This window comes from Ictalurus furcatus, chromosome 2, assembly GCF_023375685.1.
Source record: "Ictalurus furcatus strain D&B chromosome 2, Billie_1.0, whole genome shotgun sequence".
NCBI lineage: Eukaryota > Metazoa > Chordata > Actinopteri > Siluriformes > Ictaluridae > Ictalurus > Ictalurus furcatus.
In genome coordinates this window covers 1241252-1257453 of record NC_071256.1, presented here as the reverse complement: position 1 = coordinate 1257453, position 16202 = coordinate 1241252, and the positions used below count along the sequence as shown (strand labels likewise).

General features: G+C 42.5%; 2 protein-coding genes across 2 annotated transcripts in view; one reads left to right on the top strand and one right to left on the bottom strand.

The window, feature by feature from the left end:
- The first annotated feature begins 1542 nt into the window (after positions 1-1542).
- LOC128618422 (E3 ubiquitin-protein ligase TRIM16-like) lies at positions 1543-4822 on the top strand. Its single transcript, XM_053642010.1, has 6 exons — positions 1543-2269; positions 2467-2562; positions 2699-2932; positions 3350-3521; positions 3806-3868; positions 3995-4822. The coding sequence occupies exons 1-6, from the start codon at positions 1679-1681 to the stop codon at positions 4519-4521; spliced, it is 1683 nt and encodes a 560-aa protein (XP_053497985.1). The 5' UTR covers positions 1543-1678; the 3' UTR covers positions 4522-4822.
- A 1806-nt stretch (positions 4823-6628) lies between these two features.
- lama2 (laminin, alpha 2) overlaps positions 6629-16202 on the bottom strand; it is a 63529-nt gene continuing 53955 nt past the window's right edge. Inside the window, exons 45-55 of the mRNA XM_053641911.1 lie at positions 14505-14656; positions 13955-14131; positions 12483-12657; positions 11062-11124; positions 10570-10682; positions 9925-10114; positions 9332-9490; positions 8990-9143; positions 8743-8873; positions 7986-8199; positions 6629-7236 (exon numbers count right to left, since the gene is read on the bottom strand). Coding sequence (XP_053497886.1) covers positions 7082-7236; positions 7986-8199; positions 8743-8873; positions 8990-9143; positions 9332-9490; positions 9925-10114; positions 10570-10682; positions 11062-11124; positions 12483-12657; positions 13955-14131; positions 14505-14656 — 1683 coding nt within the window. The 3' untranslated portion in view covers positions 6629-7081. The remainder of the gene's footprint in view (positions 7237-7985; positions 8200-8742; positions 8874-8989; positions 9144-9331; positions 9491-9924; positions 10115-10569; positions 10683-11061; positions 11125-12482; positions 12658-13954; positions 14132-14504; positions 14657-16202) is intronic.

The following is a 16202-nucleotide window of genomic DNA, read 5'->3' as shown; positions in this document are numbered from 1 at the left end:
GACCTTTCTGTGGTCCTGGAAGGTCTGTCAGGTGCCCCATTTGAGCCCTTAGATTCAGCCTCTGAGAAGCTTCTGACTCTAAAGATAGCTCTTCTGCTGGCCCTGACATCTCTCAAGCGGTAGGAGATCTACAAGCTCTCTCTATTGCCCATTCCTGTCTTGATTTAGCCCCTGGATTAGCCAAGGCCTTCCTGTATCCTATGCCGGATTATATTCCTAAAGTGCCTACATCGGCTGCCCACCTGTGGTGTTGCAGGCTTTCTGCCCTCCTCCATTCCCCACACCGGAACAAGAGAGAATGCGCCTGCTGTTTCCAGTAAGGGCTCTCTGTACTTACGTCCACCGCTCCGGCCAGTGGTGAAAGTCAGAGCAGCTGCTGGTCTGCTTTGGCGGCGACAGTAGAGGTGTTGCTGTGTCAAAGCAGCGCATCTCTAATTGGATAGTGGAAGCAATCTCTATTGCTTATGAGGCGCGCGGTCTCGCTACGCCTCTGGGCACAAGGGTTTATTCCACTAGGGCGGTCGCCTCCTGCGAAGGCTTTGTCCAAAGGGGTATCCTTACAGGATGTGTGTGCTGCTGCAGGGTGGTCTACGTCACACACATTCATTCGTTATTACAGCTTGGATATTCATTCCACCCCGGGCTCGAGTGTCTTGCAGTGACCCTCGGGCTTGGGTCTTTTTGAACAGGCCGTACCCTCGGTATGACGGCGGAGTGGGTATTCTCGTTCCCATAGTGTTATGCTAAACGCAACGTGCAGTTCCCTTGAAAGGGAACATCTGTAACTGTGTTCCCTGAGACCCTGTTTGTCATACCAGGGTAGGCCTGTGAATTGTGTCTTTGCTTCGGATAGTAGAGGCTGATGGCGCGGTTCACAGGTGCCATATTTATATCATGTGATGCGCTTAATTGCCACGTCACCTGATCATGGCAGGCCTATAAATAGGCATGATTTTACACAAGCTTCAGATGCCGGTGGCGCACGAGAGGCGCTCCCCCACATAGTGTTATGCTAAATGCAATGTCTCGTTCCCTTCTCAGGGAACAGGGTTACATGCGTAACCCAGACGTTTTGCATATTATGCAAATTATTTTGAAATCTTAGTGGGTTGTGCACGATGGTTCTTGAACTCCGAAAGAATCAGTGGAGAAAAAGTATTTTTTTTTAGGGCTTACAGTTGATGAAATAAAGCATATGACCTGAATATAAGATGCATGAAAATGTTGAGGAAGTTTCTGTTCAGAAATGACTGGAATGCTGTCCTTCTTCTTACTTTAATTTGAGTCCTACTCTAACACACCTTGGTCTGGAATTCAGAAAACGAAACACTGTGTCTGCGAAACACTGAAACAGTGATCAGGTATAAATGAAAGTTCAGTTAGATGGAAGTTACAGAGTTCTGAATTTTACAATGACAGCCAGAGTAAAGTCGCCAGACCCCCAAATCTACCTGTTCGGGCTGAAGGGAATAAAAATTCTAAACACCTGCATGACCAAAGTCAATTTAACCAAAGCCATAAATGTTTAGCCATTAACAAATATTAGCAAAACATCCTCATACTTTATAGCTCCACCCACTTTCTCTGTCACACTATAAACACAGAAAACGAATGTTTATTCAGAGAAATCTAAACTGGTTTCCACATACTCCTCTCTCTTACTCTGTGTCTGAGGAAAATGGCCGAGGCCAACATTTCAGTAGATCAGGACCAGTTCATCTGTCCAGTGTGTCTGGATCTCCTGAAGGATCCGGTGGCGATCCCCTGTGGTCACAGTTTCTGTAAGGTGTGTATTAATATCTCCTGGGATCAGGAGGATCAGGAGGGCGTCTACAGCTGTCCTCAGTGCAGAGACACTTTCACTCCGAGGCCTGTTCTACGCAGAAACAACATGCTGGCTGAAGTGGTGGAGAAACTGAAGAAGACTGAAGTCCAAGCTGCTTCTCCTGCTCACTGTTACGCTGGACCTGGAGATGTGGAGTGTGATTTCTGCACCGGGAGAAAACACAAAGCCGTCAAGTCCTGTCTGGTGTGTCTGGCTTCATTTTGTGAAATTCATCTGAAACCTCATCTAGAGGTTTCTGCTTTGAAAAAACACACATTAATCGAAGCCTCAGCAAAACTACAAGAGAAGATCTGCTCTCAACATGATAAAATAATGGAGATCTACTGTCGTACCGATCAGACCTGCATCTGTTACTTGTGTATGATGAATAATCACAAAGGACACGACACCGTCACAGTCACAGCAGAAAGAGCCGAAAAACAGGTGAGAACTAATTACTCTTTGTAATACGCTTTCTGTCAGTCATTTTACAGACACTCTGTGGGCTACCATAGATCCTAGGAGCGGAGCGCTAAAAGAAAAAAAAAGACTTTTTACCTAATGCACCATTAACTGCCATAAATATGCACCTACCAACCTCATAATTTATAATCTCAGGAATATTAATGATGTGTCCTCAGAGAGAGTTAAAGGAGGAGCAGATGAAATCCCAGCAGAGAATCCAGGAGAAGCAGAAGAAGGTGCAGGAGCTGAAACAGACTGTGAACACTATAAAGGTGAGCAGTGAGCAGAGACAGAGCTGCTCCTACAAACACACACAACATGGACAACGAGTCGTTTAGAGGCCCAGTAAGAGACGGAATGATAGATGAGCTTTAAATGGACCTTCATCTTTTGTGTGTCTGCAAACAGTTCCAAACACAGACAGCAGTGGAGGACAGTGAGATAATCTTTACTGAGATGATCAGCTCCATGGAGAAAAGGCGCTCGGAGGTGACGGAGCTGATCAGAGCTCAGGAGAAGGCTGAACTGAGTCGAGCTGAACGACTCCTGGAGCAACTGGAGCAGGAGATCGCTGATCTTCAGAGGAGAGTCACTGAGATGGAGGAGCTTTCACACACACACGATCACGTCCACTTCCTCCAGGTAACACTCACTGTCTGATCTACAGAGACAGATGTTCCTCACACACTCTCTAAAACACCACTTCTTAAAGCAACAATAAATGTCACCAGTCTGTCTTTGGTGTAATTTGATCTGATATTATTCTAAGAACAGGTGAGTTTATAGTTCATTATGGGTTTTTAGCTTCTCTTAAAATCGCCTTTATATAGTTTTTCCCCATTTTGATGTTTGATGTAAAACATTAACTGGAGCTCTTGACCTGTATCTGCATGAGTTTTGCATTGGGATGCTGCCACGTGATTGGCTGATATGATAATGAATGAGCTGGGGGTAGAGATGTTCCTATTCAGGTTCCCGGTGAGCTTAGAATAATGATAATTTTATGAGTACTTTATTCACGCATGCTGTTTATCTTTACATGTAAATTACATTTTCTAGACTTTCGCTTCTGGACGTCAGTCTCCTCCATTAGACAGACCAGAGTTTCAGACATCCAGCATCACTGACCTTCAACATCTCTCATTTGATGGAGTGAGGAATTCTCTCTCGGACCTGAAGAAGCGATTCAAGGAATTCTGTAAGGAGGAATTCAACAAACTCCTTCCACATGGTAAGAGGAGCTGTTCCTGCTGGAGAAACACCACGATGGACGTCTTTGCTCGCTCAGCGACAGCCATATGCCCTGTTAATAAATAAACTTGATTACTTGAGCTGTAGTAAATTGGCATGATTACTAGCTCAGATGTTTATTTATTCCTAAATTACTTTTGTAGCCAGTTTGCTCTGACCAAAGTCCTTTTATCTAAAATACTAATTTAAAACGAATTAACTATCACCCTAAACTTTTACAACCTGATGATGTTTTTGACTTCGTTTCCGTTTTTCTCTCCACAGCTGCAGCGGTTCAGCAGGCGATTTCACCATCAGAGCCAGAAAGCAGAGAAGATTTTCTGAAATGTACATCCGAACACACACACACACACACACACACACTCTTTACTGACTGATGTGTCTTCTCCTTTAAAAAAAAAAAAGCATATTCTGTTCACATTGTTCAGTTTGATTCTCTCGTTTTAATTTTAGATTTCCATTATCTGACTCTGGATCCAAACACGGCATATCGTCACCTCAGACTGTCTGAGAACGACAGAGTGGTGAGGTACAGCGAGAGAAAGATGACGTTCTTTGATCATCCAGAAAGCTTTGAATGCTTTGCTCAGGTGTTGAGTAAGGAGAGTGTGTGTGGACGCTGTTACTGGGAGGTGGAGTGGAGCGGTGATGGTGTGTCCATATCGGTCTCATATAAAGGGATCGGAAGGAAAGGACGGGGTGACGAGTGTCTGTTTGGACGCAACAATCAGTCCTGGAGTCTGTGGTGTTCTTCTTCTTCCCTCTCTTTCTATCACAACAACATTAAGACCGAGCTCAGAGTTCCATCATCCTCCAGAATAGGAGTGTATGTGGATCACAGTACAGGAACTCTGTCCTTCTACAGCATCTCTGACACGATGAGGCTCTTCCACAGAGTCCGCACCACATTCACTCAGCCTCTATACACCGGGTTCTGGGTGGGTATTCAATCACTTGTGAGGTTGGGTGATCCAAAATAATAAGTCTGTGGTATTTAATGGTCTGTAACAGGTTGATACAAACTGATGCATATTTTTATGCATTAAATCGTTAAAACGCTGGGTTTAGACTCAGCCTAGGGTCATCATGAATACTGTTGTATAGAGTTGTGGGTTTTTTATTGGAAAAACAATACAAATGAGTTTTCTTCAACATTGATGTAAGGACGTGAAATCATTTGAGTGGCTTAAATGATTAAACTGGGAATGTTTGGAGTTCTTTAATATGAATTCAGTGTATTTTATATGATCACTATCCTATATTTATTAGGGACGCCACCAGAAAGGTTCTGTTGAAAATAGTCAAAACTGCACTTTTGGTTTTTGGACAAAAATGGAAATGATTGGAAAATGATTTGACCCAAATTTTGACACAAAAAGATTGAGTAGTCCTACAACAAAAAGTTCCAATATAAATAATGTTGAAGTGTGATTTTGTTTTTTTAAAAAAAAAAAAATCAGTTCCCAAATGCATATGCATACATCCCAAATATTATTGCAAATGCTCATTTTCTTGTCTTATATATATCTTATATATATATATAAATTCCAGAGAAGGGGAAAAATCATCATTGAACAAGCCTGATCAGTTTCAGACAAAATTCCTGTGACAAACCTTTAAATAATTAAAACATTGAAAAGTAATTTCATAAAGCTTCATAGCTGTAAAAGATACACAACTATGGGGCTACTACCTCATAAAGCTCAAATAATGCACTTTATTTCATCATTGACCTCTAAATATATATATATATATATATATATATATATATATATATATATATATATATATATATATATATATATGTGTGTGTGTGTGTGTGTGTGTGTGGAAAAGCTGTGTAAACAAAGGCCTGTATTATTAGCAGTAATATTATTTCACCAAGTGGAAATACAAATAGCAAAACAACACATCTTGTTTGTATGTGTTTTAATAATAAAACCACATCCGTAATTTAGGATTGATAAAGATCAGCTATTAATTATTAGATATTAATTTCATTAAATATTAGTTAAAAAGTCTTCCACGTTATTGTCATTTAATCAGGAACGTGTTGCAGTCCGGACTGCTTTTAGTGTGACACAGCGGGAGACTGAGGAGATTTTCTTTTTCGCGTTTTGAATAGTAAAAATGGCCAAATAAAATACTAAAAGTTGTATTTTGTAACGATTCAGTGCATATGGACACTTTTATAGTAATATTAGTTCATTTCAGCCGCCATGTGGAGAAATTAGATTTATTTCGCGGTAAAATCTTCAACGCTAATCTGCTAATGCACACAGCTAGTGAGTCACAAAATGATTCATTTTACTGAGTCGAGTTGTTCAGTGATTCGATTCCTTTAATACAAGAAAGAGTTTAAAACGCGTCGTCTATAATGTAAAAACAAGCTTGTATGGCCATTAAAACGTTAATTATTACTGTTTTGTTTTATTTATGATTAAATACAGCCATCACTGTGGCAATCAACTTGAATGAGAGACTCAGAACTTGTAAAATCAAAATATAAAATTATTAAATATGGGTTAAAAAAGAAATAAATGATATTTTTGCCTAATAAAATACTACCACAGTAACATTTATTTATCGACGGCATTGGACTGGTCAATGTGCACCGCTAATGACGCTAAAATATTTTATAAAGGTCCAATTTATCTACTTAAGCAGAAGAGAAAGTTTTTGTTTTAACTTGAATTTAAAATTCTACTTTTCAAGTAAAAATGAACGCTTATCTAGAGTGGAATTAGAAACCCTGACATTCTATCTAACACGGTCTCATGTTTGCAAACTTTAACAATTCACAAATGACTCAATTTGTATGGAAAGCTAACCATGGTCAGGTGTAGGGGTGGACTTAGGGTGATGTATGGGCGGGGCTAATGTTTGTATTTTTCCTTAGTTAGGACTTCATTAACTAGAAATCGAACAAAATCCGACTACATTACTCTCATTTTTGGTGGATTTAAAAAACAAATCTCAATTTAATTTTATTTTTGTAGAAAAATAATGGTTGGATGTTTTCAATATCGCTGATAAAGCACAGAAGTATGATGGAGTCCATTGATAAGTAAAACCATTACTGAGAAGTAAAAGCACAAACAGTTATTTTTATTTATTGTCAGGTAGCCAAGTACAAATCCCCTGAAATGATGCTTAAGTATAGTAACAAAGTTGTGTCTATTGCTACACAAAACGTCTGAAATGGCTGCTAATAATAATAATAATAATAATAATAATAATCGGTGACAGCCGGGCTGCATTCATCATTAGGCACATTAGCAGTTTATGAGCCATGTGTTAATTTAAAATCACTGCAACATGGAGGACAAGTGTGATGTTCCCAAAAACACTCAACTTTTTTTTAAGGATGCAGACAGAATAATGGAGAACAATTGTATATTGTATGTATGTTGCATATTTGGATGATTTGACTTGGGTTCATTTGGGTCTTCTAGCGCATAAAAGATTTCTTTGGTGTTTTCTCATGACAAGTGGTTAGATAAGAGAAGTGTGTGAGTGTGTGTATGTGTGTGTGTGTGTCTAGGCGGCAGGGCAGGTGAGAGGCTGGACCCCTTTGATCTCCAGTGCTTTGTTGAGCTGAACCTCCAGAACTTTTCCTGCTTTAATGAGTTTTATGTTCCTCATGCAGCCTTTAAAGGGAGTGTTGATGGACAGACCAAACTGCTTCAGGCCCTCTGTAACACACACACACATACACACACACACACACACGAGGGAGAGAAATACAAAATGAATTATATTAGCATGCCCGATTTCTTCATAAAATAACTAATAGGCTCTATAGAGTATTTGCGTCTTTTATATGGAAAAAATCCCCACGTCTTTGTCTTCATGAATATATCATTTCTATCTAAAAGGGTAAAATAGTGGGAGGAGTCAATGCAAATCGAGTGACTGATCACCAGCCTTTGTGTGGATTGTGTGGAAATGAATTCGTATGAAGGGCAGGTATTAAATTTGGGATATGGAAACTAGAAATTTAAACCGCGATTATTGTCACGGGCTCCCGGTGGTTCCCATGGCGACAAGCTCCAGCTGGTTTTGTTATCTGATTGTGTCCACCTGTTTCGTGTTAGGTCTCGACTAGTTTGCGTGTCGGTATTTTCGCAGCGTTTCAGCACACTGTACAGTTCCTTAAGTCAAAGCCGTGTTTTCTTTCCGAGTTCCTTCGTTTCTCGTTGCGTCTCTCCGACTCGCGCGTGTTCTTCAGTACCGTTATTATGGATTATCGTACCTTGCAGCTGCCGTCCTGTGCACTGACCCCAGGTAAGTTTAGTTTTATATTGGATATCTTTCCATCTGAATCGTTTCTCATGAGCTAGTTCGGTCATTCTGTATAATAAAATCGAAGCTTTTCCACACCCGAGCTACAGAACTCAATTTGAAACGTTCTATCACCATAGCAACGGTTTGAATGACGCACCAGGGTATCCGCCCACGTAGACAGGGTCATTGGTGTCGGCGGAGGCGGAGCTAGCATCCGGACTGGCCGCTTCAGATTTTTTGCCGTCCACAATCAGCTCGAGGCGGTGCTTCAGTTTGTGGGCGGTGATGGAATGCCACTGTCCATCACAAAGCTCCGCCCCCTGGGAGATGGCCGTGACACGCCCCACTCCGTTATCAGCGTGGAAGAGAAGCTGGAGAGAAAGACAGAGAGGACACCATTAACGCTTGCTCGTCTTTTTCCCCTCATTATTCCACTCTCCCCTTTTTTTAATCCCTTCCTCTCTTTCCCTTTATTTCTCATCATTCTTCTTTCTTTAACTCCACTTCTTTCACACTTTTCTCACCCTATTCCCTCTTAGTCTGTCTTTCTCAGTCTCTCTCTTCCATCCCTCTTTCTTTAACACCTTTTATTCCCTCTTTCCTCTCATTCCCTCTCTCTTTCTGTATAACACCATTCCTCTATTCTTCTAAACCTCATTCCTTCTTTCTCTCTTTCCTTTTTTCCTTAACTCCATCTGTTATCAATGCCTTCAGCTTTCTTTCCATCTCTCCCTCTCTCTCTCGTACAGCATCCTTCCTTCATTCTTCTATATCTCATTCCTTCTATCTTTCCTTCTTTCTTTAACTCCATCTATCTCACGTTTCTTCCTTCCCTCCCTCCATCTTTAACACCCTCTTTTCCTCCATCTTTCTTTCCATCTCTCTCTCTCTCTCTCTCTCTCTCTCTCTCTCACCTTGCCATTGACGAGTTCGACGCCGAGTCCGTCCATCGTCTGTCCGCTGATTCCGAGCAGAACTCCGGTGCTGCTGCTGGTGCGGAACTCCATCTCCACTGTCACGTCGTTCCCGACTCTGTAGGTGCTCACTGCATGAAAGGGTTATTGTGGTTTGATACGCAGCCGTGCCTTTATAAGGTCGTGTACTATTCTTACACACTCTTTACTGGTGCAGTGTGTGATTTAGAACACAGCCCGCGCTAACCTGCTTTAGCGTATCCTGTGCCGCTGAAGTACGAGCCGCTCTGCGTGCTACTGAAACACGAGCCGACCCGGTAGCTGGAGCTCGGGTTCTCCAGGTCCTGCGGGCCGTTCGTCATCCGGAAGTTTCTGATGCAGCCGTTAATGCTGTACACCACCTACACACACACACACACACACACACACACACACACACACACAGAGTAATTCATACAGTTATTTATTTTTAATTCTTATGATGCACAGAAAAATAGAGGTGTGTGTACAATTTAGTGATATTTACAAAAATTTAACAAACATTTACTGTGTGTGTGTGTGTGTGTGTGTGTGTGTGTGTGTGCAGTACCGGTCCTATGCGCTTGGTGGTGTAGTTTAGAGGAAGCCCCCCCACGTACAGCTTCCCCACCACGTCCAGGATGTCGGCTTTCTTCGGGCTCACGGTGTGTTTGATGTAACGGCCATCTACCGTCAGGATGCCTCTCTGTTTATCCCTACGCACTTTAATCTAAACACACACACACACACACATTTTTACCATTCATATAGAGTTAATCAGCTTCGACATGTTCAGTGTGTGAAGTGTGTGCTTAATGTTAGTGTTTTTATACATTTATTTTACCTATTTATAATATTTATTATAATTAAAAGTAGTACATAATATATTTTTATTATAAGTGTTACATTATATTTATGTGTATATATATATATATATATATATATATATATATATATATATATATTCCCCAAAGCATCCATGTAATATATTTAAAGTAATCTTTATATTATGAATGAAAGTTATTAATGTAAATATTATGTTATATGTAAGTTTTTTAATGTAAAAATTGAACAATTAATGGGAGTTGTTGTAAATATTATAAGACCCCCTAAAAGTTCAGATTATTCTGAGTTGGAGTTAAACACTTTATCCTGAAACCGAACCTTGTGCCAGTGTCCGTCATTGATGATGCGCGGGACGCTGACGGACGTGTTCCCGCTGCCGAGGTCGTAGCTCAGGTGAGCCATTCCCTCCTTCACCTGCACCGTGGCAAAGTCGGCGTGGTTGATCCTGGCCATGTAAAACACCAAACCCGAATCGGCCTCCGTCCTCAGCTCGAACTCGATGATCAGACTCGAACACACACAGAGACAGATTTACGACTAAACATGTTGCCACGGTGATATGGCTTACGGTTCATTACAATCACCAAGAACTTGTTGTAAAGATCCGAAAATTGTTTGTATATTGAATTATAATTATAATGTTAAGAAACAGCACTACGTTTTTACCCGCATTTGATGAATATGCAAATTTTCTTTCATTTCCATACCGGGAATATGATTCGCTCTTATAATTTATAATGTGGGTTTTTTTCACCACTCTAAATCCATTATCGACAACGTTCTCAGCTTCCTAAAAGGGTTCTACTTGGGATCCTGTCTGAAAAGTTAACCCTTTGTTGTAGGGTGCTGAGTAGAACCCTTAAAGGTTCCCCGCTGAGAGACAAACCAAAGAACCCGTTAGGATGCTAGATTTGATTAGAACTTTTCATGATGATGATGATGATGATGATGGTTTGTGTTCACCTGTTTTTCACCTTCCTGTCGTCAAACTCGAACGCCATGTGGCTGTTCCTCGAGAGACCAAACTGCGTAGCTAAATCCAGCACTTCAGGCTCCGCCTCCACCGCACAGGACACCTGCGTGATTGGGCGAACAGAACGTTATTCGAATTAGAAACTATACGTCAGTGTAATAATACTCAATGTGAAAAGTTCTGAACACGTGTGTGCATCTGTAGCACGTATGGATTATAGGCGCTGTGCTGCAGTTTGCCTGTAGATGGGGTAAGAGTACACAACATGAGCACTGCTGAGACTCATGGAGTTTTCTAGATGAAGGAAGTTCATTAAAGGGACTGATTTATATCTATTTCCTTTTTTTCCTGCTAATATGACATAATAGGACATTAAAATTTTGGAGACTTAAACAGTTCTGGTTAAAATATTTGGTTCCCCATGAGTTGTATCTCAGAATTTGGGTGCATGTGGATAAGAATGTGTGTTAGCATAGCAGTACCGCTGTATGATGGCCATCAACAGGCATGGCAGGAATGGTGATGACATCAGCAGGAGGCGTGGCCTAGGAGCAGCAGGGCAAAAGAGCAATGCACCATCATGCAGCAATTTGCTATTCGGTTCAAAGGTCTTAGTCCATTCATTTAACTTTCATCAGTTATTAATGCGTTAATGCGTTATCCTTCCTCCTGCCTCCATCCGATAAAACACACAGGAAGCTAGGAACGGAAAAGTGTGAAGCGGCCATTTTGACTAGCATGAACAATGGCTGGTCCGGTGGAGGTTTGCCTGAAGTGCTTCAGTGACATAAAGTACCATGTTGTATCACTGTTAGCCTTTGCTTTCACTTCTGTAGCTTGTTGTAAAGCTTAGCATAAACAGTGGTCTAAATTACACAGTATAACAGTTTAAAAACTTTAGCTAAGCTAGTCAGCTACTTAAAACGTGTTAGCCAATTAACTCATAAGCTAAAGTTACCTCTCTAGCAGCGAGATAGCTGATATTTAACAGCTAATCTGATTAAATATACAGCTAGCACACCTAGCCAGCAACATTGTGCTGTGTTTGCTAGCAAGCTCCAAAAATATGCTTAATCCCTAACCCTTACCCCTACTTCAACCCTAACCCTTAACCCCAACCCAAACCCCAACCCATAACCCCAACTCTAAACCCAACCCTAACCCTAAACCCAAACACCAACCCTAACCCTAAACCCAAACTGCAAACTCCAACCCTTAACCCCAACCCTAACCACTAAACCCAACCCTAACCCCAAACCCCAACCCTTAACCCCAACCCTAAACCCCAACCCTAACACTTAACCCTAACCCCGACCCTAATCCCTAACCACAACCCCTAACCCTAACTTTCCTACCTAATTATTCATTGTTACACAAAATAATATCCGAATCTGGCAGAAAAATTTTGCTCGCTAGGCACTGATACATATTACAGCACAGAGGGGAAAAAAAAATATGGTGGCCAAATGAATATGTAAAACACCTATAACGAGACCAGAGTGGGCGTGGCTGTCGTGAACAGGGAGTTGCTTCTGGGAAACGCTCTTTAAGGTGATAAACCTGCTAAATGAGGCAGCAAAAGAAGCACAATCAGCATTAGCGTTAGAGCTGTTAGCGTCAGGTCGAGAGGAGGAAAAGGTGAAGAGGTAGTGTAGCTTATCTTTTACTCTCTTACTCTCTCCATTCATCTCACTCCACTTCTGTCTCACTATCCCTCTCAATATATAACTCCTGTCGTCAACCCATCTTTGAGGCTAATGGCCTGGAAAAGTGCTCCATTTTTATTGCCGTCCACACACACCCACACACACACACACACTACTATTCTCAGCAGCTGTTCTCCAACCCACTGGCCACCACCACTTTTTTTTTTTTTACCCACAATGCCTCAGTCAGGACGTACTGTGGAAGGTGGAGGTGGTAGTGGTGTTAATTTGGGCGGAGTCACTCCCTGCTCCTCTTCTTCCTTTTCTTCCTCCTCTTCTTCTGGAGCTGGAGGTGGAGGGGGTGGGGCTACATCAGGACACCGCCCAATTTCTGCGTTCTCGAAGGCCACCGGTTGGGAGAAGTCCACGGGGCTGCATTTGAATGACAGACTCGCAGAATTAGACACAAAAAATTAACCTCTTATTTCCCTTAGTAAAAAAAAATCAAAGGCAATCTGAACATGCATGAGTATGCAAATGAGAAACACCCCCCTCGTGATTGACATCAGATCTATGTAGAGCTCTAATCACACATGCTTACTGCTAATCAACCAAACAACAGCAGATGATTAGCTAGCGACAAAAACGGAGACAATAACTTGTTACTCATTAGCTAGCCGATCACATACGCAAAGTGCTAATGAACCTAATAGCTACAGAATAGGCGACGATAGCTTGTCGCTTGTTAGCATAAACGTGTTAACAAGAGCTAGCAGATAATTAGCGGATCAGTCCATTTAAAGTAGGTTGAAACGTGAATGTTTTTTGAGGTTAACTCATATCATATCATATCATATCATATCAAGGGCTGGATTTGAGGTTGAATTTTGCTACACAGTGCACGCACACACACACTCACACACACTCCCACACACCAGAGCGGCTAGTGAATAATGGCCACGGTTATGAGCAAGGACACACTCGTTTAACGCTCTGCCACTGAGGTCAAGGGCTTTCTGACAGAGATTCATACTCGTCATTAACGAAAGAAAAACCCGGCGATTCATTTATATGACTGCACCTCAAAACAGCGCCACAGGCCAAACGAGACTCTCATTTTAAACACACACACACACAGACACGCACACACACACACACACACACACACGGCATTGCACTTTCTTCTGTGTGTACGGCAGTAATGGCTAACGCAGCTCATCGGATTTACAGCATGTTATTATCGACCCTGATACACAGCTCGATTAGTTTATTACAGCACTAAAAATGTTTTCAGGGCTTTTCATCCCTCGGCTGAAGTGATGCTGGGTGTCCAGTAGGGGGTGCACACGGTCTGATTTACACACACACCAAAAAATCTTTTAAAATCCCCACATAATATTAACGGAAAATGTCTTTTCTTGAAGTTTGTTTCTTTATTTCTCTGCTGGAGTTGTACAGCTAATGTATAGCTAAGCTAATGAGCATACGGCCACCAGTTTGGCTTTGTGTCTCAAACAGACTCGAGGATGCGCATGTGGTTTATCACGCTGTACGATACGCTGTTATCTATAAATATGGACAGAGAGGGAGTGTGGCATAACGTTTTACCTGAGAAATAGACTTTAAGAATGAAATGGCTGAAATGTTTGTTATAAAAAAAAAAAAAAAAACGCTCACTGATGGGAGCAATCAATGTGTGTAGGTGTGTGTAGGTGTACGTGGGACATACATCGTGTTGATCAGAAGGTTCCAGATACAGCCTTCGAACGGCAAGCCGGGTCTCTGCAGGCCACCTGCCATGTCAGCCGGGACTCCGCCCACAAACAGCCTCTGGATAATGATTGGCTGATTGTTGGGTAACAGCTGCTCTAGTCGATCCTCTTCGTCCACCTGGACTGAGAATGAGCTAATACACACACACGGACATTGTCACTGTCCAATCATTACTCGTAACAAGAAGAAAGAAAGAAAGAAAGAACGAGAGAAAGAAGCAGAGAGAAAAGCGAGAATGAAAGAAGGTGCAAATGGATGAATAATAATGAAGAAAAAGAAACCGAAAGAAAGAAAGAAGGCTAAAGCGGGGAATAGAGAAAATGTCTGAGAGATTGAAAAGTGCGAGCGAGCAAGATAGAGAGAGAGAGAGAGAGAGAGAGAGAGAGAGAAACCAACAAGTTGTTAGAAAGGATGATGCGGAAAGAAAGAAGGTGGAAAAAGTAGAGCAGGAGTCAGAGATAGAAAGAGAGAAAGATGACTACAGGGTGAATGAATAACTGTCTCACCCTCCTGAGTGCCGGCGGATGCGCAGTGAGTGCTCCAGTCCATCGTGTAAAATCCCTCCATCAGGTTTTCTGATGGTGCGGCGAGGGTTCCTACTGCCACTGAACACCAGCACCTCCAAAACTCCCTTATTCAACTGCACTGACACATACGGCTACAGACAGACAGACAGACAGGGTAAAAGAGAGACTTATTCTACACAGAACTTCTTAAAAATGATAGAATCAGACAGACAGAGAACCAATTAAACAGTCAGACAAAGAGCCAGAGGGTCAGACGGACAGACAGACAACTAGAAAGAGTGAGAGTCAGACAGACATCCAGAGGCAGAGAGTAAGCCACACAGACAACCAGCCAGTCAGAAAGACAGCCAGCTAGAAAGACTGAGAGTCAGACAGACAGCCAGAGGCAGAGAGTCAGCCAGACAGACAACCAGCCAGAGTGTCAGCTAGACAACCAGCCAGACAGAAAGACAGCCAGACAGAGGGTCAGACAAAGTGTCAGATAGACAACCAGACAGTCAGAAAGACAGCCAGACAGAGGGTCAGACAGGCAACCACCAGAAAGATAGTCAGACAGGAAACCACACAGTCAGACAGAAAGATAGTCAGACAGAGTCAGCCAAAGAGTCAAACAGACAAGCAGCTAGAATCAGCTGTCTGTCCCACCAGGAAACAGTCAGTCAGGGTTCAGTAAAATACAGCTGATCGAGCTAGACAGACATACAGAGAGATACCCTCTACACAGACAGCCATATGGTCTGCATCGTTAACCAGACAGTCCACCAGAGCTGGTCCTACATCACTCAGTGTAGTAATGAGGACGCTTCGAGCCTCTCGGACTAGGTCTACAACACGCTCAGAAGAACACTGGCCCTAGTCCTAGTGACGTGGCAGGAACCCTGTTCCACCTCTGCACAAAAGGGTGGGACTGAGTCTACAACAGCTAGAGTTGGAGGAACCACATCTGCATACCACTGGGAGTCATCATGCTGCAGAAGGCTTTCTGAAGACCCAATGCCTTAGACACTGAGAAGCAGAAACTGGTACAGAATGCCACAGTGATGGTGCTAAAGCCAGACAGGACTCTACGACCTCCAGAGGCTCAATGAGCTGTCAGAGCTTGACACCTACCTCATCCTCATGATGGACAAATTCCTAATGCTTACCAATGATCAAAACTGCTACTAGCAATCATGCCAGCGTTCTGTCCCAACACAGGAGGCTCTGGGAGTAATGGGCTTTGCCCTTTGGGCTCAACGACTCCTTAAACAAAACCACGGCACGCACCCGGAACGCGCAGATCTTTACGAACCGCCCAGCACTGAGCAATATCGTTCCACCACCCCCTTTCTTTCCCTGCACATAAATAAAGCACTCTTTCATGGTTTAACTTGACGGTGTGTCTCATGGTTGCGTCCTGCCTGTCTTAGCATCGCACCTTCACCTTCACCACAACTAATCTAAAGATCTAACCTGACGTCTCCTAAAGAGGAACACACACTCCATGGTGGACTGACCTGGCTGACCAGAAAAGCTCTTATAAGAGTAGATTGTGTGTCTTCCAACAGGATCGAGCGCACACACGCACACACACACACACACACACACACACTCCTTGAGTAGATACAGAATTACAGCAGGGTATGCGCAAGCATGGTTTCATTCTCGTAAGCCCTTGTGGTGGGACCAAGTGAGGAA

What these genes read in the sequence shown, in the direction of transcription:
- LOC128618422 (XM_053642010.1), top strand. Translation starts at nt 1,679, where the DNA reads ATGGCCGAGGCCAACATTTCAGTAGATCAGGACCAGTTCATCTGTCCA. An exon ending in CAGAAAGAGCCGAAAAACAG is followed by an intron (nt 2,270 to 2,466) that starts GTGAGAACTAAT and finishes ATGTGTCCTCAG; the next exon opens with AGAGAGTTAAAGGAGGAGCA. An exon ending in AGACTGTGAACACTATAAAG is followed by an intron (nt 2,563 to 2,698) that starts GTGAGCAGTGAG and finishes GTCTGCAAACAG; the next exon opens with TTCCAAACACAGACAGCAGT.